At 40.6% G+C, this 25,124-nt stretch overlaps 1 protein-coding gene across 1 annotated transcript; it reads left to right on the forward strand.

Annotated features, from left to right (window-relative positions):
* Nucleotides 1-4,272: 4,272 nt before the first annotated feature.
* LOC113040993 (translocating chain-associated membrane protein 1-like) lies at nucleotides 4,273-18,945 on the forward strand. Its single transcript, XM_026199236.1, has 11 exons — nucleotides 4,273-4,530; nucleotides 5,292-5,358; nucleotides 5,587-5,711; nucleotides 6,594-6,710; nucleotides 6,793-6,851; nucleotides 7,160-7,244; nucleotides 7,527-7,597; nucleotides 8,448-8,552; nucleotides 8,773-8,916; nucleotides 10,473-10,630; nucleotides 14,850-18,945. Exons 1-11 carry the CDS (start codon nucleotides 4,411-4,413, stop codon nucleotides 14,921-14,923), a joined length of 1,125 nt encoding a protein of 374 aa, XP_026055021.1. The 5' UTR covers nucleotides 4,273-4,410; the 3' UTR covers nucleotides 14,924-18,945.
* The last annotated feature ends 6,179 nt before the right edge of the window (nucleotides 18,946-25,124 follow it).

Here is a 25,124-nt window from a genome sequence, read left to right on the forward strand (position 1 = left end):
GCCCAGCCACTGCAAATGCACGCTCCCCTCTACGCTTTAGCCTACACGAGGGACCACCAACAGAGCCTGGTCACAGGAACGTAGATGTCTTGATGGAGTATAAGGATGAAGAAGTTCAGATAAATAGACAGGAGCTTTGTTATGAAGGGATTTATAAATGAAGAGGAGAATTTTAAAGTCTATTCTATGAGAAATTGGTAACCAGTGAAGGGATCTGAGAATTGGGGTTATGTGTTCATGTTTACGACAGTTTAAAAGAAGTCTGGCTGCAGCATTTTGGACGAGCTGAAGTCGTGCAATTTGAGATTTAGATATACCGCAATATAAAGAATTGCAGTAATCTAGACGCGATGTAACAAATGCATGAACAGCCATTTCTAGAGTTTTTGGAGTGAGAAAGTTTTTAATTTTAGACAGTAAATGAAGCTGATAGAAACTGGATCCAATAACAGAAGAGATATGTCTATCAAATTTTAAGTGTTGGTCAATAGTAATAACTAGGTTCTTCACCCGTGAGGATCTAAAAACGGACAAACTTTCTAGCTCGGGGCTTATACACTGAGAGTTATCATTAGGACCGAAAACAATTACCTCGGTCTTGTCCTCGTTTAAGAAGAGGAAATTTTGGGCAAGCCATAATTTCACCTCCTCTAAACATTGGAGAAGAGAAGTGATCGCAGTGGAGTTGTTTTTCTTAACTGGAAGATAAATTTGATTGTCATCTGCGTAGAAATGAAAAGACACACCATGTTTTCTTCGGATAGAACCCAGAGGCAGCATGTACAGAGAAAATAGAGAGCCTTGTGGAAGGCCACAGGTCAGAGGAGCAGGGGAAGAGAAAACATTTCCCAGTTTCACTAAAAACTTTCTGTCAGATAGGTATGACTAAAACCATTTCAGAGGGTTTGCTTTTAGACCTACCCAAGACTCTAATCTAGATAATAGTATGGAGTGGTCTATGGTATCAAAAGTGGCTGATAAATCTAAAAGAATAAGAACCACAGAGTCCCCGGAATCAGTGGAGAGGTAAATATCATTTAACACCCTCAAAAGGGCGGACTCAGTGCTGTGAGCAGATTTAAAACCAGATTGAAAAACCTCATAAATAGAATTACTGGTCAAAAAGTGTTGAAGTTGATTCAGCACAATTTTCTCTAAAACTTTTGAAATAAAAGGCAAAACAGAAATTGGACGTAATTTTTTTAGAACAGTGTGGTCCAGTGAAAGCTTCTTGAGAAGAGGAGTGACTGTAGCAACTTTAAAGTCGGCAGGAATGCAGCCAGTTTGGAGACACTTATTAATAAGAGACAGCAGACCTGGCCCAATCGAATCAATAATTAATTTAAAAAATTTGGGGTGAATGATATCGCTAGAACAGAATGAGGGCTTAAGATTGTCAATCACCTCCTTCAATTCCTGGAGACTGATGGGTTCAAAAGCATCCAAAAATGCAGATGAAGATGACATGATAGGAGAGATGGTTAAAGTTAAAGTGGGGCAGACACCAAGTCTTAAGTTAGTAATTTTGTCACTAAATTATCTCAAGAAGCTTTCACAGAGAGCATCAGAGGCAAGGCAATGTGTTAACAGAAGGATTGGTAACAGACTGAATAATTGAAAATAAAACCTTAGGTTTAGAGTGATTAGTTTCAATTATGTTGGAAACGTATGCAGCTTTTGCAGACTTAGCTGCAGACTGGTATGAAGTAAGAGAGTCTCTGAACATTTGAAGAGAGATATGCAGCCTGTCTTTTTTCCATTTACGTTCTGCCTTTCTACAGTTTTGTCTTAGGAGATGGGTATCAGAGTTTTGCCACAATATAGATTTTGTTTTTTGCTTGTGAGGCTTAAGGGGGGCAGTTGCATTTGCTGCCTTAAGCCAGGCAGAGTTCAAGAGGCTAAGATGTTGATCAGCATCCAAGTCAGATAACGGTTGATCTAAGTGCAACTGTGAGCAACAATCAGCAAAACACAAGTTGAAATTTGAGATTTACAGTAGTATTTGAAAAGTAAGACAGCTCTGGAAGAGACAGTGTGAATAATATAGGCTTATGGTCAGAGATCATAAAATCAGAGAGCACAACATCAGTCACATCAAGCCCATATGAGAGTACAAGATCCAACGTATGTCCCTGAATATGAGTAGCGTCACTGATCCACTGGGATAGATTAAAAGCATCGATAATATTAAGAAACCCATGTGATAAGGGAATAAGGTAGGATGGAAATTGATTAGAAACAGATCAAAGCCTTACCTGAATGTGAGCGTACAACAGATCATAGAGGACTCCAGCCTCAGAAACACCTCTGTTTGAGGAGGTCTGCTTGGCCCGGACATGAAGTGATACAGCATCTTTTTTTTTCTCTCTCTCTTCTTTTCTTTTCTTTTTCCATCTGCATTTCTATTTACATCTATTACCATTTTATTTTGCCTCATTTCTTTTCTTTCCCGCACCCTTTTTCACGAGTTCATCAAACAACAGTCAGAATAATCCTTCAATCAGCGTGAGTAATGGCTTCTCCTGCTATTGTTATTTGCACCTCTTGCCACATGTACAGTTTATCTATCTCTGTCGCTGATGAGAGATTCACATGTGATAAATGCAGGGAAATAGTTAGGCTGACAGAGAAGGTTTCAGAATTAGAGACACGCATCCAAACTTTAATTGAGGACAGTAAGGATGTGAGGGCTCTAGATACGGCTTTGGATGGGACTAATTCCCACTTAATGATTCATATAATGACATATTGTAAATACAACTTATCCACCACCTGGTAAGAACATCACTAAACATAAATTAGAATTAATTTAGCATTTAATGTTTATTTAAACACTTTTTTGGAGATTTGTAACATTTAATTTAAAAAAATCCCACAAATATATTAATTGTATTTAAATCCTCATCACTGATTTTATGTGCATTGAGCTAATATATTACATAGCTAATGGCTCTATCAAAACAGAACAAATAATGAATAAAGTTATTTGGGCGGGAAAACAACTTTGCTGCCTCAATATGCTTCCTCAGATTTGGTGGTGAACTTTTGAAGCCAGACATTTAACGTTACCTGATGAAAGTCATAACTGAAGTAGAAATGTGTGTTTGATGCATGAAAACAATCATCATTAGTTCTCACACACGCATTTGAGCTGTTTACCATATTTAATGTGCATAAGATAAAATAAAAATATAATGTACTTTTCAAGATTAAATAAAATTTTAAGGGGTAAAAAGTACTGTGTTTTCTTCAGAAATGTAATCAAGTAAAAGCAGGACAAGTAGTCAGTTTCAATTGTAGTTGAGTAAAGTACAAATCCACCAAAATAATACTTAAGTAGGCTACAGTAATCAAGAAAAATTACTCAAGTATCTGCATACAATTCCTTGACATGTTTAGTCGGATTCTTTTTCTCGTCTGACGGCTGTGTACGTAAGGACGTTGCTTTTTGCCGCTAATTTGTATGGAAGTCTATCAGAAATCTAGTTTATTTTCGCCTAAAAAGGGGCGGTACGAAATTGACAGTTACGTTCCCGGTGCGCCATGAACCTGTACGCTGTTTGCGTACCCAATTTTGCTGTGTGCTCGAGTTCAAGCCAAACAGCGCCTCCTGGGGCACATAATACGATGGCCACAGAATTTTGTGTAACACCGGAATTATTTGCAATTTCCTAGGAGAAATGTTGTGGAAATATCGTAATATCCTTTCAACCTTTAATTGTAGTGTACTGCCCCATGGCTTGCGTCAACACTAGTGAATACATTGATTTCTATGAAGTGAAGCAGAGGAGGAGGGGAGGTTAACGTTTTTGATTCAAGATTATGAGGGCACATGAAATAATTCAAAATATATGAAGTGCGCGGATAAATTATTTATAATAAACACTGCAGTATTCCATAAAAAAAGGAATTTAAAATTATGATTTCATGGTGACTTTAAATACTAAACAAAAAAACTAAACTGAGCAACTCTTTGCCTCTCTATCTCAAAATATTTATTATTTTAGTTAATTTTTATTTGATGTGTTTTTCATACTTCTAATGATTCGTGCCGATGTTTTTTTTTTCTTACCTCATTGTAGCTATTTTTGAGTATAATAATAATTATTATTATTCATGTTTATTATTTGTATTATTTTTGGTGAATGTGCCTTATGTTGTTGGATGTTTCCGGTCTTGTTATGTACAATTTGCAATAAGTTATAAAAAAATATATATTATTTTTTTTGTTGTTTACGTTTAATACGCCTGCGCTCTTCGTCGCGCGCTTCACGTCTTCCGGCACACGTCGTACGCGGATGTGAGTGTAGCAGGGCTTTGATGACTGACTAGAGTGATTTCCCCGAGCTCTGCTTCAGCTGCGCGTCTCTGCACCGATTAGGAGCCGTGGTCCCCCGCGAGAGAAGAGCGATGGGCTTCCGAAAGAAGAGCAAGAGTCCTCCCGTGCTGAGCCACGAGTTCGTGCTCCAGAATCACGCGGATATGGTGTCGTGTGTGGCCATGGTCATTCTGCTGGGACTCATGTTCGAGGTGATGATCTCCTCCAGCATAGACTCAGAACACAACATGAAATCATGTCTGTTTAGTATTAAATCTGCAAGATATAACATGGCCATCATGTTCGAGGGTTTTAACGTTAAACTCGTATGATAACATGCTGTTGTTATTGAGTATATATTCATCTTTACTATTAAAATCAACCAGGTCAATATCAGTTTACATTTCCAAACGTTATTTTCCTATAGTAATATATGCAGCACATTTAAGGTTATTACTTTTATTCGGAAATAACGACATGATTGTCACATTTTGGGTTATTTTTGACTCTTAGACTCGTGTAAAAACATGATCATCACATGATATTATGCGTCAGTGCAGTCTGTTGTATTATGCTACACTAACCCATAGTGTCCCTGTAGCTGTAGTGTAATACATCACAGCTCTTCCAGTAATTCCAGTCTTAGTAGACGAGACGAGTCTTATTTTAGTATCAGTTCAACAGCAGCAGCAGTAAACATGCTGGATGAAATAATGAAAGCATAAAGCCGCTTGATCACATGCTCTGACTGTGCTTCCTCGTACAGACAGGACTATGACCTGCTAAACCACCTCTACGTTTAGTCTGGCTTCATGATAACAGCTGAAGTCTGGCTCTGTTGTAGCATTGCTGTAGTTTGTATCAGTAAAGGCAGGAACTGTTTGATGCGCGGCTGTTAAACTTGTGGTTTGTGCATCTCGTTTGCAATATGTTTGTGTATACTTGTATGAATTAAGTTATTTGTTTTTTGCAGGTGACAGCAAAATTTGCGATTATGTTCATCACGGTCCAGTATAATGTCACGCAGAGCCTGGACACAGGTACGATCTCGATCTTTCAGTCACGCTTGTACTAAAATAAAACTGCTAGGTGCAGTCATCAGGGTCCACGCGTGAGCAGATTTAAATAAGAGGCTTCCTCGGTTGTGGAAATGTGACTGTGTGTGTGATAAGAGGAAATGTCGGGACAGCACAGGTCTCGCAGGTGCTCCAGTTCAGTCTCTAATGAGTGGAGATGAGCTGTAATTCTGTCCGCTTGGTTTTGTTCAGATGCAGAGGACAAGCCTGAGTCTGTCAACTACTACAGATACGGTCCCAAGGACATGGCCACGGTCTTCTTTTACCTGCTCATTGCCATAATCCTTCATGCCCTGATTCAAGAGTACATACTGGACGTAAGTCATGTCACCGATTCTCTGCGGTTTCAGATCGTGCACCTTTTCTTGATCACTATGAGAAGTCCTTTGCACAGAAGCTCACAGTTGAAGCTCAAAACCAGGTCTCCTCAGACATAACCAGCTCGAGCCCTGGCTGACATCAATTAACAATGTTAGACATTAATTAAATCTTCTCGACCATTATTAGACTGATTGTTAGACTGACTGCATAATTTATAATTAAAGACGTATGTTTTGTCATGATGTTTATGTGTATGAATGCTCACCAACACAGCATTTATCGAATCAAAAATATAGTTAAAAACACTGTTGGTGTAAAATATTATAACAGTTTAAAAGAGCTCCTTCAAATATTCAGATTTGTTGCTCAAGAAGCGTTTCTAATTCTTATCAGTGCGTAATTGTCATTAATAGAAAGTTCAAAATGACATTGGTATGATAATCTTTTGTAGCTTTTTAAACATTCAGTGCATCCTCGCTGAACACAAGTGGTCATTTCTTATTCAAGAAAATACATAATGGCAAATTTTTTACTGACACCAAACTTTTGAACAGTAGTTTATATGTGAGACCATGGACCACGAACACAATCATAAGGGTCAGTTTATGAAAGGTATGAATAAATAAGCTTTCCGTTGATGTGTGGTTTGTTAGGAGGAAACTATTTGGCTGAGATACAACTATTTGGTGCAAAAAAAAAAAAAAGTTTTTAGCAATGCATATTACTAATCAAAAAAGTATTTTTCAAATATCTTCATGGAGCATGAGCTTTACTTAATAACCGAATGCTTTTGGCATGAGAGAAAAATAAAGGTACTTGAAGCTCGTTTGAATGGTTTCTTCAGCTCTTGAGGCGGTGACCTGCTTGTGTTTCCACAGAAAATCAATCGTCGGCTGCACTTGTCCAAAACCAAGCACAGCAAGTTCAACGAGTCGGGACAGCTGGCCACCTTCTACTTGTTCTCCTTCGTTTGGGGCTGCAGCATCCTCACCAATGTAAGAGATGTGCTCGCGGCGTCCCAGGACACCCCTGCTCTCTTCTGGACACACACTAACTCACTGTTTGTTTCATCAACAGGAGGAGTTTGTGACAAACCCCACTTTTCTTTGGGAAGGTTATCCTCATATCCACATGGCGTGAGTGTGAAGTCATGTGACATGTTTGTTCTAACAACCATCTAAAAGAAGTCCAATCCCTAAGAAAACTAGCACATCTCACTTGGATAAATCACATGTTTTGAGGGATGATGGAAGTTCAGTAGTTTTGGTTAAGTGCTTATTCAGATCACTAACCCTAGTTACAGTAAATGCCCTGTAATTAAATGATCCAAACAACCCAGAAAAACAGAGTACTCAAACTGGAACCTGTTTGTATTAGTGTCTGACACATTATGTTCCCCGTAGCGGATCACAAGCTAATCTACAGCCCTCTTTCTGTCTTTTAGTTTCCAGGTGAAGTTTTTCTATGTCTGTCAGATTGCCTACTGGCTCCATGCTCTTCCTGAGCTGTATTTCCAGAAAGTACGAAAGGTAAGGCTCAGTGTTTTGCCTCATATATTTGAAGCTGACAGAAATGGTTTCTAATATATACAGTACTGTGTGAAAGTCTTAGGCCCATAGTATTTCACCAACAGAAATGGGTTTAATTTGGTTATTTGAATAACCATAGAAATAACTGACTTAAACACATTATTGTTGGTGAAATACTAGTGGCCTAAGACTTTGACACAGTACTGTATAATTACAGTATAACAATATACAATATGGTTGTTGTTATACATTATTAAATTGAAATTGTATTTTTGTTTTTAGGAGGACATCCCACGTCAACTTTACTACATCTGCCTTTATATATTTCACATCACTGGTGCCTACGTCCTCAAGTGAGTGTTTTCTTATTTGCGTTTATAATGAAGGTAGACCGAAAGCTGTTAGTTTAAGAGCTCGGGTGTCTCTTTAAAAAGAAAACAGTGAAAATGAACAGCAAAAGTGTTGCCATTTAGATTAAAAAGCGGTGTAATTCTCATAGGTTTTCTGAAAAGAGAGCGATCATGTTTCGAATGTTGGTAAAGTCTTGATGTTTAGTCTTTCCCGAGATCATGACTCCAGCTTAGGGCTGTGTGATATATCATCGCCAATAATATCACAAGTGTTGTTTAAACGGCGTGCACTCTCCACATGAGTTTTGTCTTATATTTATATAAAAGGATAAAGTTAAACAATACAGTACTGTATCACTTGAGCAGAAGTGCTGTTTTCTCAGATATCAGCATGATTGTGAATGTCATTGATTTGATACAAAGGTTAATATTTTGACTTGCGTTTTAGACGCAGTATGTTCATGCTTTATTTTGTCAGTGAAACTTTCTTAATGAAGCACAGCAGAATTGTTTTGCATCTGTAAGCAACACATACTTGTATTAAACACTGAACAAATGAATCAGCTCTTTAAATGAATCTGAATGGATGACTCGGTGATTCCTCATTAAGTGCTGATATTGGTGGTTTTAGTTTCATAGGTTGTTTTTTTAGCATTTCATAATATATATATATATAAAAAACACTTAATAGAGTGTATTAAATACAGTGCAAATGTAATTCACCTCTGAGCTGTATTAAACCTCTGCAGCATCTGAAGGTCTGGTCTTAGTTTAGCCGTGCATGGTAGATGAGTGCAGGAGTAGTGTCTGATTGTTTGAGGAGTGACTCGGTCTCCTGTGTGTCCTCTCTCAGTCTCCACCGTCTGGGGCTGGTTCTTCTGGTGCCACATTATCTGGTGGAGCTGCTCTTCCACGCCTCACGACTCTTCTACTTCAGTGATGAAAACAAGCAGAAGGGGTTCGTTCACGTCCTGTCTCCAACTCTCACATTGTGCTTGTTGCCATATAATCTTAGCATTGGATATGATTTCTTCCCTTCCTCTGCTGAGATCTTCATCTTGTTCAGACTGTTGTTAAGAGGCCTGGCCTGTGTGTGTGTGTGTGTGTGTGTGTGTGTGTGTGTGTGTGTGTGTGTGTGTGTGTGTGTGTGTGTGTGTGTGTGTGTGTTTGTCTCATAGGTTCACGCTCTGGGCTCTGCTGTTCGTCATCACACGCCTCCTGACGCTCACCGTTTCTGTCCTGACGTTTGGTTTCGGCCTGTCCCGCACTGATAATCAGGGATTCTCTTTAGCAGAGGGAAACTTTAATGTGCTGACTGTCAGGTAAGTCCTTTATTTGATTTAGCAGACAAATACATTATGTAGTGGGGTGTGAACCTACATTGGTCTTACCATTCAGTATCACGATGCACTGCATCCTCAATTCTCAAATGTATTTCACATCTATACAGTTTTGTCAATAAATACAAGCAGTCAGAATGATGAACTGAACCTGCTCACAGAAAACACGTTTCAAACAAAACACAGAAGACAACAGGAGGAACATCACCTTTAAAAATAAATAAATAAAAACAATCGAGGGGGTGGGGTGTTTTGGTTGATTTTTTTTTTTTTTTTTTTTCATGAAACATTAACAAAAGAACCGATAAGATTACTGCTAAGCCCAAAGTATATATATATATATTTTTTACATGTACAGTAGTGTAGCTATGTGCTGGGGTGAATCAGTAAATCAATTCGTGGATTGATTCTGCATTTTTACTTTATTTTTCCGAATGCATTGCGATTCTCTTTAACAGTAGATGGCACAGCGTGTCTTAGATACAGCCATACTCTGCTTGCATCCAGTTCCTAACCCTTACACGGTGCATGTACAGTACAGGCATATAATGCTCTGATGATGAAATTCTCATCATGTGCATACGCATACCCTAGTGTACATGTAAACAGTGATGCAAACTTTGAGCTTGACTGATTATCACCTTTATTTTGTATATAGTGCTTTAAACAAAATACATTGCGTCAAAGCAACTGAACAACATTCATTTGGAAAACAGTGTGTCAAAAATGCAAAATGACAGTTAAAGGCAGTTCATCATTGAATTCAGTGATGTCATTTCTGTTCAGTTTAAAAAGTGTCTGTGCATTTATTTGCAATCAAGTCAACGATATCGCTGTAGATGAAGTGACCCCAACTAAGCAAGCCAGAGGCGACAGCGGCAAGGAACCGAAACTCCATCAGTGACAGAATGGAGAAAAAAAACCAAGGTTGAACAGAGATGACATAACTGAATTCAATGATGAACTGCCTTTAACTATCATTTTGCATTATTGAGACACTGTTTTCCAAATGAATGTTGTTCAGTGCTTTGACGCAATGTATTTTGTTTAAAGCACTATATAAATAAAGGTGATTGATTGATTGATTGATTCCCTCGGAGGGCGGGGGCAATAACAAAAGAAACAAAAGCCGGCTTATCCAGTATGGAAATACAGACAGACAATGAAACGCCCCTAACTGTGTGCTAGAATCTCAGACAAACAACCTGATTTCAACCTCAAAATGTACACTTTTAAATATGCCAATACTGCTTTTGCAAACACGGAGAGGCTTCTTTGTGATATCAACTAACAGATTCTGCAAAAAAACGAAAATCACCAATTTTGAAAAAAAAAAAACACTTCTTTCTCATTTTGCTTGAAAGTTGTGCTGCCGACTTGTGTCACTGGTTTCCGTGACGGGTCACATATATGCAATGGTTAGGTGATGTGACTTAGACAGCCCTCCCATCCAAGCATCGAACAATGAGGGTAGGAATCAAATGTGATATATTCTGAAGCTATATTGAAGTATTTTTGAATGATGGTCTCTCTTTTAGGATGACATGCCTGTCAGCCATCTGCCTGACCCAGGCCTGGATGATGTGGAAATTCATCAATTTCCAGCTGAAGAAGTGGAGAGAACAATCTCAAATCCAAGCCAGCAAGAAGAAAGCTGTCGGCCAGAAAAGCAGACCCAGCAAGAAGGACTCTCGGGGTGAGTCTCTCCTGAAAGTGATTTGGCATGGAGATTAGAAAACTTTCTGAAAGAACCCTATTTATCTTTAGTACTCTAGACCATACTCTTCAGCCTATTCACAAGTGTTGCACTATGGGCCCTATTTTAACGATCTGAAACGCAAGTGTCAAAGCGCGAAGCGCAAGTAACTTTGTGGGCGGGTCTCGGCGCTGTTGCTATTTTCCCGGCGGGATAAATGGCTCTTGCGCCCGGCGCAAATCTAAAGTGGGTTGGTCTGAAGTAGCTTCATTATTCATAGGTGTGGTTTGGGCGTAACGTGAAATAAACCAATCAGAGCGTCATCCAACATTCCCTTTAAAAGCAGGTGCGCAAGTTCCATTATGGATTGCTATTATTATGGCGTATTTACCAGGCGCACGCCAGGAGCGGTTCACAGCCGAGGAGACTGATGTTCTTGTAAGAGCAGTGAAAGACACTGAAGTTGTGTTGTATGGGGATGGGAGAAACCCACCCAAAATAGCGTCATGATTTCCGTCATCTCATGTGTTAATATTTTTTTAGTCTAAGAATTTATGATTTGTAGAAATAACTGTTGCATCTGTGTAGATTACATGAGCAAAGTGTATGCGAGTTGTGCACGCTATACATTATCGTCAAGCATGCGCCCCTAAAATAGCATTATGAACAACGCGCCACTGACTTTAGACTAGGTTTTTTCTGGTCAGTGGCGCAATTGTTTAATGGAACATCAAAATAGCACCAGGGATTGTTTGCGCCAGAACACGCCTCCCTTTTTGCGCTGAACCGCCCAGGGAGCGCAAGTTCATTCACTAGTTTAGCGACGTGCTTCTGTGGAGGGAAAAGCGCGCTTTGCGCGGGTGCAAAATAGGAATGACACATGCGTCGGTGTACAAAGTCAATTGCGCTGGGTGCAAGATAGGGCCCTTAAAGTTTAAAGGTTTCAGACAAAAGATGCTGTAACGACATAACATTTTGTACTCATCGGGAAGAAGGAGGCGGGAACCGGCGCACACAATCAAAATGAAACTTTAATTATTCAAAATAAACACAAAACAGCGCGTCAGCCCCTCACGGCGACTGACGCGCACAAATAAAAACCAAAACATAAAATAATGTCCCAGGCCTGGTCCTCTCTCGTCCTTAACGGTCGTCGCTCCAGTTTTATATCCTTCCATCTCCTACGTGGGACTCGATACTGGCGGTGGGGCGCAGGTGCAGCTCATCTCCAATCACTACACCTGGCCTCACTCCTCGTTCCCACGCCTCTCGGCCCCTCCCCCCTCGCCACAGATGCAGAAAAACTCAACTGAGTACAACACCGATCCCAGCTCTCATTCATCTGAAAGAACAAACACCAATCACAGTTTAAACAAGCAAACAGAAGAAGACTTCAGCTCCCGCGCAGTGTTCTGTGCGCAATTATAATTCATTACACACCTTTCTATCAAAGTCATCTGACATTATCATGATTCATCTGTCCTGACACAGTTTAACTCTGAGTTCTTATCATATTTTATTACCATTTTCTAAACTATAGCAAATAAACTGTGCTAATGTGAGAAATGTTGAAGGTGTCTGAATCAAGGTTATTATAGTTTTGCATTTTTTATTACATTTAATTTTTATTTCGTTTTGACTTTTTGTTTTCAAATTCGGTTTAGTTTTAATTTAGTTTTTAAAGTGGGTTTGACTAGTTAACTTTCTAAAAAGAAGGCTCAATCGCTTCTCAGGTCGACATTAACACACTGACAAAATTATATTCAGACTGTAAAATATTTGTATACCACTTGTGTGAAGGTTTTCACGAGATCGAGATACCAACTTTTCGCGAACTTGCTTTCAACAGTCGGATACTCATGCTCATGGAGACGCGGTGTGCACCGAGGGGGGGTGTGTGTGTGTGAAGAGTGCTACTTTACATTTGATTATTCGGGTTCTGTACCTGGACACCTACAAACTTGAAAAATCGTAAAAATTGTGTAAACGGCACAAATAAACAGAACAAACATACAAATTAAACATGTTCACCCCAGCTACAGCCCTGCAAAAGACCATTTCAAATATTCATAAGAGAATCGTGAAAAAAATGTTTTCTCAAAAATATCAAGCAACACAACTATTTCCAACATTGATAATATTCAGAAATGTTTCTTGAGCAGTAAATAATCATATTATTCTGATTTCTGAAGATCATGTGACACTGAAGACTGGAGGAATGATGTTGAAAATACAGCTTTGATCACACGAACACAGTGGCCTATATGTTAAAACATTTAAATAGATATTTAAATTGACAATATTTCACAATATTACAGTATTTACTGTATTTTAATAAATAAATGTAGCCTTGGTGAGCATAAGTAACTTTCCAAAAAAAAAAAAGAGATCGAGGGTGTACTTGAAAATATTTTTCCCTACAAAAGGATGCCCAACAGAAATTTTTTTTGCAAACACTGGCCAACTCAAACATACAATATTTAATTTAATTTAATTCATACAAGCCTACCTCATGTTGCATGTTTGCAATAAAAAAAAAAAAAAAAACAGTGGCACAATAAAATAAATGTCCAATCCCTTACTTTTACAATATTTCTATTTATGTATCCGATAACTGATGCCCTTTAAACGATTATTAACTGTTAAGCGACAAGATTATTTTCAATTAGAATTTAATTAAATTAGAAAGGATAAGTGTCAGTGACCCGTTAAAAATATTAACATTTGTTTCCCGGGGATTAATTTTACATGTGCAAAAAGCAACAAACAACAGAACAACATTATTAATGTGTACGAAAACGGTTTATAATATCACAAAAATGTTTCTGTGCATTAAAAAAGTTGAGTGCAGTGTATCATCGGTTGAGCTACCGAGCTGAGAGAACGAGTTGCTTCAGCAAGTGTCGGCTGTTTCAATTGTGTTCATTATCGAAGGCGATTCATCTGGGATAATTAAAGCGATATTGCTTAGCTTGTCAGTGATCTATGGCTCTGTCTATTAAATGCCGCCCCATTTAAAAGCAGGTGATGGCGATTTAGTGGAAATCATTGAACCAGATTTACTGACTGGATGCGCATGATCATATCGTTAGATATATCACCCAGTCCTAAATTTGAGCTCATATCACCCACCGCTAGCATGAGCGTGAATCTCTCCGCTCGCAAGCGGATTTCCTTTCCTTTGACACACGCTACTCTCGCCCGGAGAGAGTGCCCGCACTTAAAACATGTGTCCCCTCTCGCTCAAACTGTGTCCTGTGCACTCACAAATCTCTCTATGCTCACACGCTACATTTTATTTTCACACTTTTCTATTTCTAACCTTTTCTGTTCACATTTTTCGCATCTTTTACCATGTGCAGTGTGAACGCTCTGATCTTTTAACATGGGCTCAGAAACAATACACACCACAGACACAGTGTGAACCTGGTGTTATGTAGTCCTTTACCTGCTCTGTTCGGTTCTCGTGTCCATTTAGGCGAGATAATGGTAGATACCTGAATGTTTGGAGCATCCCACATGAAAAAATACTATAGTAATTTATAGTAAATACTATAGAGTTTTTGAACCATACTATAGTAAAGTGTATTAACACTGTATTAACTACGGTATAGTGAACTGATCAACTGTTATAAATACTGTAGTATACTTTTAGTTTTAGTATTTTAGTATATTACCCTATAGTTGTAGAAAACCTAGAAGAGTATTGGGTAAAGGAATTTGTTTATATTAATTTTATATTACTTTACTATAATATGGTTAAAAAAATTGACACACTTTTTTAATTTGGCTTTAGGAAGCCGGACCAGAAAGTTTTAAAAAACGTTTAAAGTTTTAGTCTGAAAACTTTGAAATTTGGATGTATTGAAGGTATTATCGTCTTTCAGTGATAGATAGATAGATAGATAGATAGATAGATAGATAGATAGATAGATGGATAGATGGATGGATGGTTGCAATGGTGCCTGGGGTGGTTTCTAGGGTTTTGCTATTTGGTTGCTAGTATATTGCTACTATGTTGCTACTATTGTGATTTACTATAAATTACTATAGTTTTACTATAGTTTGTTTGTTTTTCATGTGGGATGTATCATATTAGTTCCCTTTTGGGTTGTAAAATTACTACCAGAAAAAGCTTAAGCACCAGACCTGTGTTGGCATTGAAATCTCTGTCATTGTGTTTTCTTAACCAAATTATCTTTTAATTTGTCTTTGACAGGGGGTTCAGTCAATGGAGTCATGAAACCAGATGACAAGACATCACCAAGAGCAAGAAAATCTAAAGCCTCGTAAGAGGAAACCGAGAGCAGGTGCCCAAAATGTGATGCTCTGTTTCCACTCTGAACTTTAGAAAAGAAACGGATTTGATAACCGCAAAAAGAACCACAGGAACAAACTAAAGAACTTAGTTGTACGGCATGGTTCAGGTTTTATTTGTCTCCTGTTTTTCCTGTCTGCATCTTTAAAATGAACTCTAGATTTATAATCAATCATTATATCCATATGCTTGTGACTTTTAGCAAGACTGAGATGTTTTCTGAGGGTTTTGTGATTGACGTGAAGGGAAGATGTTGCACTTGGCTTGACACTTGCTCATTGAGTTGTGTGGTTTATGTCCAGGATCTGATCGACAAAAAAGTTTCTGAAGCATTTATCCAGCCCTGAACACAATTAAATCCTATTCACCGTGATTTCTGCGCTTTCTATGAAACACACGGTGTGGACCGAAGCGTTTGAGAAGTGTCCTTTGTTAACTGTTCACATTTAGCCCCTCAGTCCTATACGCTACTATGAAGCTCAGTGAGAAACCCCAGGATGAAGAGGCTGAGGTGGCGAAGGACTGCTACACCAATCGTTTTACCTAGCTTTTAAATGACCTGAGCTGTGTGATTTTACATTTTGATAATGAATTTAGTGTCTCGTTTGCGTGTGAATGTTGTTGTTCGAGGATAATCGTTTTATAATTTGTATCGACAATGTTTGAGGTGGAGCTGTTGTGTGTTGGTGTTGTGGTTGAGGTGATTAGATGATGGCTCCACCTGCAGGCTTAGATGGTCTATTTCTGTAAGGATTGATATCCATTTTTGTAGAAGGGTTCAAATGCTGACCCAGGACTATTAAAGAGCCTAACTGGCCAGGTTTGGGAGATGGTCCTCACTGCATAACACAAGATCCAGGGGGCGTGGTTGGATCCAGATCCAACTCCTCCCAACTTACATATACCTAAACCTACCCATCTCCACCCCTAAACTTACCAATCTCCACCTTCCCATCTCTTCCCCTAAACCTACCCATCTCCACCCCTAAACTTACCAATCTCCACCTACCCATCTCTTCCCCTAAATCTACCCATCTCCACCCCTAAATTTAGCAATCTCTACCTATCAAATCTGCCCCTAAACCTACCCATCTTCACCCCTAAACTTACCAATCTCCACCTACCCATCTCTTCCCCTAAACCTACCCATCTTCACCCCTAAACTTACCAATCTCCACCTTCCCATCTCTTCCCCTAAACCTACCCATCTCCACCCCTAAACTTACCAATCTCCACCTTCCCATCTCTGCCCCTAAACCTACCCATCTTCACCCCTAAACTTACCAATCTCCACCTTCCCATCTCTTCCCCTAAACCTACCCATCTCCACCCCTAAACTTACCAATCTCCACCTTCCCATCTCTTCCCCTAAACCTACCCATCTCCACCCCTAAACTTACCAATCTCCACCTTCCCATCTCTTCCCCTAAACCTACCCATCTTCACCCCTAAACTTACCAATCTCCACCTTCCCATCTCTTCCCCTAAACCTACCCATCTCCACCCCTAAACTTACCAATCTCCACCTACCCATCTCTTCCCCTAAATCTACCCATCTCCACCCCTAAATTTAGCAATCTCCACCTATCAAATCTGCCCCTAAACCTACCCATCTTCACCCCTAAACTTACCAATCTCCACCTACCCATCTCTTCCCCTAAACCTACCCATCTTCACCCCTAAATTTAGCAATCTCCACCTACCCATCTCTGCCCCTAAACCTACCCATCTTCACCCCTAAATTTAGCAATCTCCACCTACCCATCTCCACCTGTAAAAACCCACTCATCTTCACCCTAAATTTACCAATCTCCACTTACCCATTTCCACCCCTAAACCACACATCTCCACTCCTGAACCCACCCATAAACTTACCTTGAATAATGAGGTGATTAAGTTTTTATATGGACCACTCATCTCTACGCACCCAGCTCCGCCCCTAAACCTACCAGTCTTCACCCCCTAGATGTGGATCCAACCACACCTCCTGGGTCTTGTGTTCTGCAGTGAGGGGCTACTGAAGATTGGGACCTTGGTGCTTATCATTGATACTTTACGGTTATCGATATAATCCATAAAACATATCAAAGTAATAACGCTTTTAGTTTCAGTTGCAAAAGCCTTGGAGCTTATAAGAGATTTTACTATGACATTGTGCAAGTGTGGATTTTATCTTCAACGCAATGAAAGCCAGCCTTTTGTTTTAAATTCTCAAAAAATCTGAAGAGGTTTTAAGTGCAGGAGAAAGTTAAAAGTGCATGTATACTGAGCTATACAGAAGTTTATGAAGCCCTGAAGCTCTGTTTTGATGTGAAAAGTGTTGAAACATCACTCTTTCATCACTTTGTGGCCTTTTCCTTGCTTTTGAGTGATCTGCTCTGTTATCTGTTAACTGCGCTCGACCGTGTCTGTCAGCACGTAGTTTATATGAAACCATACGATTCTTTAAGTGTCCTTAAACTGACAACAGTAGAAGTTCTTTCTGGGTTTGAGCACCGTTGCTCTCTTTGCACCTGTGTTTATTAGTGTGATGAGAGCGTTTGATATTCTTTTCCCCATTGAAATGTCGTGAAAATGCATGTTGCGAATTTTCAAAGAATTGGTCATTGAAGCATTTGATGCCTAAGAGCAGAAATAAAACTGTAGGCATGCAATCAAAAGTGGCCGTCTGTTAATCTTTTTTTTTTGTAGTGTGAAAGCAAGACTCAAACTGCCAGTTTGTTGTTTCATTTATTTTCTGAACCCTGTCTTAACACACATTGTGTCGGATCATATAGATGCTGTGTACCAGTTGCCAAATAATATGAAAGGGACTCGCTGCTCTCTCCCAGTTACTTTGGTATTGTGTGTACAAGTTAGAAATCATACAGTACCTGCTTTTCGGATTAAGTTTGTAGGTCAAGTGCCTAAATCTGGCTGCAGAACTGGGTCCAAATGGAGTCAATGGTTTGCTTTTGTTCGGTGCATTAGTGAAAGAGCCCAGATTCAAAGATTTCATAGAAACTTCCCCCGTGGCCTTCATAACACACAGAGAGGTTTGTTTGTGGTGCAGAGCTAATTCTGGGAATTTAAGTTGGTGCTGGTTCTTCTCTAACAGATGTCTGGAGGACTTTAGATTTGATAAATACTAAAATCTCCCACCTTTACACAAAAATGATCTTGGTTTTGTTCTTGTTCCAAACCTCTGATTAACATCCATTGCAAAGTAGAATGCTTTTTTCTCCATGAAAGAGTTTTTTTGTTTTTTGTTTTCCATTTAGTTTTGTTTGCTGAATGATCTTTTAAAGGAAAATAATTCTCTAGAGTAATTCACTACTGAATAATTTTTAAACTATTTTTATAGCGTTGAACTGTTGAAAGATTACCATTATTTAGAGCATATAAATATTTTACTGCTTATGGGTTTATTATTTTTATACTGTGTGGGAGAAGCTTTCTACCATTTCAGTTGGACTGCAAATGATAAATACTTTTGGTGACTAAATGTTGTGAAAATATTACTCTTTCCCTGATTTGTCAGTGTTTTTAATTTGGGATATGAACAAGTGTGCAATCTGGTTTATTTTTGATTAGTGGGATTCTAGTGGATAAAAACACAAAGTGACGGTGAGAATAAACTTCACACGCTGTCATTGTTCTGTCATGTGAGAGATTACTGAATAACTGTGGTGTTTTCATGTGGCTTAGTGGTTTTGATTTTGTGTATATAAATGTAAATGGGGGAAAAAATCTAATTCACAAAATACATTTTTACAATATTGTTTGCAGTGATCAGTCATCATCATAATTATTCTGATATGTCACATTAAAAGATGCACCAAAGCCTTCTGGAAGATCAGATACACAGAAGCTCAATTATATTTCACCATGCTTTACATGCCTGTATGTTGACATATATTGGTTTTTAATATAAAATGTTAATGTATGTATTTATGCAAGTCTGTGTGATGCTTTTTGTATGTTTGTCCTATTTGATTAAATCTTTTGCGTAACCCTAGTGTGAGCTTGTATTTTGTTGATTTTGACCCTGTATAGACCTGTAATAAATGTGTGACTGTACTGCTGATGATTATACTCCCCTATATCAGAGTCCTGTCAGAGATTGCATTTATAATACTTTAAATACGTTAAATGTCTAAAATTTCAGAAAAACAATTTTTTTTACACATCATGTGTCATCAAAATATGTCAGAGGAATAGTTTATGAATGTCAAATTGTAGACTGAAATAATTAAAACATTTAGTTATGTTGTTATGTGCCTGTATGTATAGTATTTTCTGTTTATTTATTTATTTTTAGTGATGTAGGAATATTACTGAATAATCCCTGCACACACCGAACAGGGTATATTTGTACAATTGACTGATGATAATCAATAATATTTGTATAAAATAAAAAAAAATCTTAAATCTTTTATAAAAAAGTATGAAATATGAAATTAAATCAAATATATATATATATATATATATATATATATATATATATATATATATTTACTGTCAATTGAATGAAAAGTGGGGACCCCATAACTGATGAGCAAACTTATAAGAATCTCTTAATTCAATAATGCAAAGCGCTATAATTTTCAATATGATTTTAAATTGATTTTACAGATTCATACAGAGTTATAAAATTGTTAAAATCTCAAAATAATTGTGTAGTCTTAATTGCAATAAAAAATATTAAAATTGTATTATGTTGTTGATGTAATTTTTTTAAAATAAAAATAGCTCATCCTTTTAAATAATAATAAAATAAAAGCAAAAATATTATAATAACAAATCAAAAAATGAAATCTTTGTGTGTAACATAAATCTCATCTTCAGCCACCTGAATCTCAGGGCATTCTTCTTCTTACTGGGGATATAGGTAAACTATAATGTATACTCCTATATCTAAATCTAATGAAAGAAAATTTGTATCTGAAAAAATAAGAAATCCAGAAAAAAAAAATGTAAATATTTTATTTTTAAATTTTAAATACAATTATTATAATAATTTATAATATACAGGTGCATCTCAATAAATTAGAATGTCATGTAAAAGTTCATTTATTTCAGTAATTTAACTCAAATTGCCAAACTTGTGTATTAAATAAATTCAAAAGCCTTTAAAATGGTTTCTCAGTTTGGTTCACTATGCTTCACAATCATGGGGAAGACTGCTGATCTGACAGTTGTCCAGAAGATAATCAATGACACCCTTCACAAGGAGGATAAGCCACAAACATTAGCTGTGTTTCCACTGTCGGGCCAGTGCGAGCCAGGGCTTAAAGTGGGCCGGGCATGGCCAATAGCCTCGGGCCAGTAACACCGAGGCCAGAATAGCGCAGGGTTTCCACAGTGTAGCCTGAAGCTCCACTGCTCGTCACTAAAACACGCCCTTTACACACCTCTCAGAACAACGTCACGCAACCTCATAATTTCACCAACAAAGAGAAGTTATCAGAAAACTAAGAAATAAGTCACTGGAACATGCACGATCACACACTATAAAAGCGACTGTTTGTTTGCATGCTTTGTTATATATTCAAATTCAAAAGCATCAATGTTTTACTATAGAATAAGTGATACATTGATCATATTGATTTAATTTATCAGGACTCAAAATTAATCACACTGAAATACACTTATTTGTATAGGAAGACCCAGCGAGGCAAGATCAAGCACCGGAAGTGACAGTGGAAACGAGACTAGCCCTGGCACGCACTAGTACGCCCGGTTTAAGCTCGATAGTGGAAACCCGGCTATTCATTACCAAAGAAGCTTGCTGTTCACAGAGTGCTGTATCCAAGCATTTTAACAGAAAGTTGAGTGGAAGGAAAAGATGCACAACCAACCGAGAGAACCACAGCCTTATGAGGATTGTCAAGAAAAATCGATTCAAGAATTTGAGTGAACTTCACAAGGAATGGACTGAGGCTGGGGTCAAGGCATCAAGAGCCACCAAACACAGACGTGTCAAGGAATTGGTCTACAAGGCTACAGTTATCGTATTCCTTTTGTTAAGCCACTCCTGAACTAAAGACAATGTCAGAGGCGTTTTACCTGAGCTAAGGAGAAGAAGAACTGGACTGTTGCCTAGTGGACCAAAGTCATCTTTTCAGATGAGATCAAGTTTTGTATTTCATTTGGAAACCAAATGTCCTAGAGTCTGGAGGAAGGGTGGAGAAGCTTGCTTGAAGTTGAGGTTTTTCACAGTCTGTGCTGATTTGGGATGCAATGTCATCTGCTGTAGTTGGTCCATTGTGATTTTTGAAAACCAAAGACACTGCACCCACTTACCAAGAAATCTTGGTACCTACCCACACTGCCAAAAGCTGCAAAAGTTGGTTAAATGACCATGGTGTGCTTGACTGGCCAGCAAACTCATCAGACCTGAACCCCAAAGAGAATCTATGGGTTATTGTCAAGAGGAAGATGAGAAACATCTCCGGTTACTGTCGTAACCTCGGTTCCCTGAGAGACGGGAACGAGACATGGCGTTAATGCCTCGGGGACTCCCTTCCTTCCTAACCTACCTGAAATCCTATTGCAAAACGCCAGTGAGGTTGCAACTCTCACTGGCCAATGCCAGACAAGACGGCAAAAATGGGCGGGGCCTCGCCAATATATATTGTGCCGTGTTGGCGGCATAACCTCAGAATCTTCCGACTGAATTGACAGTACAGCAGAACTGAGCAGTGAACATGGCGGCCTACGCCATGTCTCGTTCCCGTCTCTCAGGGAACCGAGGTTACGACAGTAACCGGAGACGTTCCCTCTCGACATGATGAACGGTCTCTCGACATGGCGTTAACGCCTTGGGGACTGTATAGAACAACGCCGTGGGAACAGCGAATAAAAAGGCTCAGCCTCGGCGGAGCAATCATAATTATTGTATACATTAAAGATAAAGTGAATGCCCAGCCAATCAGATACGACCCTGCGACATGCCTCGAAGGGATTGGATATAGATTCCCGTGAGGGGGACCAATCAAGTTATTTAAAAATCATGTCTGAAAGAGATGCAGCCCCATAGCTATACAAATATGACACAGTCCTGTGAACCCACATACAAGCGTATAGCAAAACAGTGCAACAACCATTAGAAGGAAATGTTGGGCACACATAGGGGATGACCGTATGAGGCGTTACAGTCTGAACCTCTCCCTACAGGACCTGGTCGAAACCACCAGCGCCGTCGAGCGGCTAGTGGTTGCAGAAAGAACCACAGGTTGTACTCACCGATAGAACCTGTGAGGCTAATGACTGCATGTCCAAGTTGTAGAATCTGGCGAAGGTATTCTGCGAAGACCATCCAGCCGCCATACAAATATCTTTGATAGAAACTCCCTTAGTCCATGACCACGAGGAGGAGCCAGCCCTCGTCGAATGGGCTCGAACACCAATAGGACATTTCATACCACGGCTAGAATATGCCAAGGCAATAGGTGCCGGCCAATGAAGTCTCCGATTCTGGAGAAAAGGCATAAAGAGCCACCACTTGCGCTCTAAATGGTGTCGAGAGCGATTTAGGCACATAGCCAAATTTTGGCTTGAGCGTGACGTAACAATCACCTGGTCCAAACTGCATACAGTCTGCATTCACAGAGAGCGCTTACAAATCCCCCACGAGCTTGCACGAAGCAAGGGCGAGCAGCAGCGCGGTTTTAAGCGTGAGCTCCTTCAAGCTGACAGACTGAAGTGGCTCGAATGGCTGGAGGGCTAGTGCTCCCAGCACCAGAGCCAGATCCCAGGATGGCATTGTAGGGGGGCGGGAGGGTTTTAGTCTTCTCGCGCCTCTCAATAATCTCATCACTAGATCGTGTTTCCCAACTGAGCACCTGTCAACAGCAGCGTGAAAAGCTGAGATAGCTGCAACATAAACCTTAAGTGTAGAGGGCATACTGCCGCCATCCATTCGTTGTTGCAGAAAATCCAGAATGTCAGACACGGGGCAGCTTTCCGGGTCCCGACCATTCGATTTACACCACCTCTCAAAGACTGCCCATTTACAAGCGTACAGGCGTCTCGTAGAAGGGGCTAGCGCCTACGCAATTTTGTACATCACGTGGTGAGACAACGAACCCGGGTTTACCGGTTCCCGCACACCATCCACACCTGAAGTTTCCACCATTCTGGGTTGGGGTGCCATATTGAGCCGTCTGCCTGAGACAGGAGATCTAGTATTTCTAGAAGATCGGGAAACCAAGGCCTGTTCGGCCAGTACGGAGTGACTAATAACACTGACGCTGTCCCCTCTCTGATTTTGTTCAGCACTTGTGACAAAATCTTTAGCGGGGGGAATGCATACAGATGGGCATTCGGCCACGGCATTGTGAGTGCATCCACAGCGAGAAGAACAGAGGGCAATGCGTGTTCTCCTCTGTCGCGAACAGGTCCACCTCCACTTTCCCAAACTGTTCCCAGATCAGCCTCACTGTCCCAGGGTTCAGTCTCCATTCTCCTTGAGGAATCCCGTTCCTTGAAAGCATATCCACGCCACTGTTCAGGCATCCCGGAATGTGTGCTGCTTGAATGGAGAGCAGATGATGATCGGCCCACAGCAAAAGGCGTGCTGCCTGGCTGTACAGGGCTTTCGAGTGTACTCCGCCCTGGCGGTTTATGTACGATACCACCGTCATGTTGTCTGTACGAATCAGCACGTGGTGCCCCCTGATTTGCGTCATAAAACTCTGAAGGGCTAAAGAAACCGCTCTCAGCTCAAGGCGATTTATGTGCCACGTTCTTTCTGACTCTTTCCAGTGGCCCGAAGCCGGAAAGCCATCACAATGAGCTCCCCAGCCCGTCGTCGACGCGTCCGTCGTGACCACTTTCCGCCGCGTGACCAGACCCATCTGGACACCGCGCTGGTACAAGTCGGGGTTCTGCCATGGTTTCAGCACGTACAACGCACGGTTGCTGGGTCTCAGGTCTAATATTGGACGGAGACCACCACCTTTCTTGGGAACGACAAAGTACCGGCTGTAAAACCTGCTCTCTCTCTCGCTCGGCGGGACCACTTCTATCGCACGTTTCGCAAGGAGATTGAGAATTTCTTGTCTCAGAACCCGCTCATTGTGAGCCGGAACCGTCGACATGACCATGCCATCGAACCGGGGTGGTCTGCGTCGAAACTTAAGTGTGTAGCCGTTCTCTATGACGTTTCGCAACCAAGCCGAAATGCCCGGAATAGATCGCCATGCGCTCGCAAAAAGACACAGAGGGCGAATTGCCTCGCCCTCTGCATTCTGAATGATGCTTCTGTGTACCGGGGTCATTATCAGAAAACTCACGGGACGAGTGGGAGCGCTGTGTGTTAGGGAGGGTCGTGCTACGCCGATCAGCGGGGAGCGCAAATCTTCTGTTGAATGATTGAATTGTGTGTGTGCGAGATGTCGAGAGCAAGCCGCGGCTGCGGAGGTCCGACACCTGACACCTGGGCATGAGCAGAGCAGAAATTGCTTCTCCCGAGGCCGCGTACACTTTGTCCGCTACATGTGCGGTCAAACGACAGGGCCTTGACGGCAGCGTAGCCCCTGTCTTCAGGGAAACAGAGGAGGGGCAGAGCTGCACAGCGATGGATGCGCGTATATCCACGGGCTTCCGCTCCATCGACTTTGGTTAAAATTTTCGACCCACCTCGTCATGCAGGTCTGGGAGGAATGGGGCTCGTTTCCCCAGAGCAGCAGCTCGGCGGCCCGAGTAAAGGAACCAAGAATCCAGCTTGCTCTTAGCTGGTTCGTCGGGGGATTCCCACTCTAAGCCTAGACCACTCACGGCCTTAGTGAGAATCCGGATGAGTTCATCCTGGAATGCAGCGTGTTCCTCCACTTCAGAGCGCTCCTCTGGAGAGCGGGCCCAGTCCTTCTCGGACGTCGTTAGGGACAGCGCCTCGTCGAAATCGTCGTCCCCTGCCGCATTGAATGAATGCTCCAGCGGCAGGTTGAAGATCCTCCTCCAAGCACATTGGAGAGCGGGGGGGGGGGGGGGGGGGGGGGGGTGAATTGCGCCATTCCGCGCGGTCGCCCACGTGCGGCTGTTGACATTGCCGAGAGAAATCACCGAGGGCGATATTCTTCCGGGCCCTAAGCACCCGCACTGAGAATTCTTCGCAGTGTGGGCAGCCTGACCCGTTGAGTGCTGCCTCCGCATGGGCGAGACCCAGGCAACGGATGCAGAACTCGTGGGTGT

The sequence above is a fragment of the Carassius auratus genome, chromosome 23 (assembly GCF_003368295.1).
Source record: "Carassius auratus strain Wakin chromosome 23, ASM336829v1, whole genome shotgun sequence".
In the NCBI taxonomy this organism is placed as follows: Eukaryota; Metazoa; Chordata; class Actinopteri; order Cypriniformes; family Cyprinidae; genus Carassius; species Carassius auratus.

Bases quoted from the DNA above. Each gene is read 5' to 3' on its own strand.
- LOC113040993 (XM_026199236.1), top strand. From the start codon at position 4,411: ATGGGCTTCCGAAAGAAGAGCAAGAGTCCTCCCGTGCTGAGCCACGAG. The intron at 5,712-6,593 runs GTAAGTCATGTC...GTGTTTCCACAG, and splicing joins TTCAAGAGTACATACTGGAC to AAAATCAATCGTCGGCTGCA. The intron at 8,553-8,772 runs GTTCGTTCACGT...TTTGTCTCATAG, and splicing joins GATGAAAACAAGCAGAAGGG to GTTCACGCTCTGGGCTCTGC.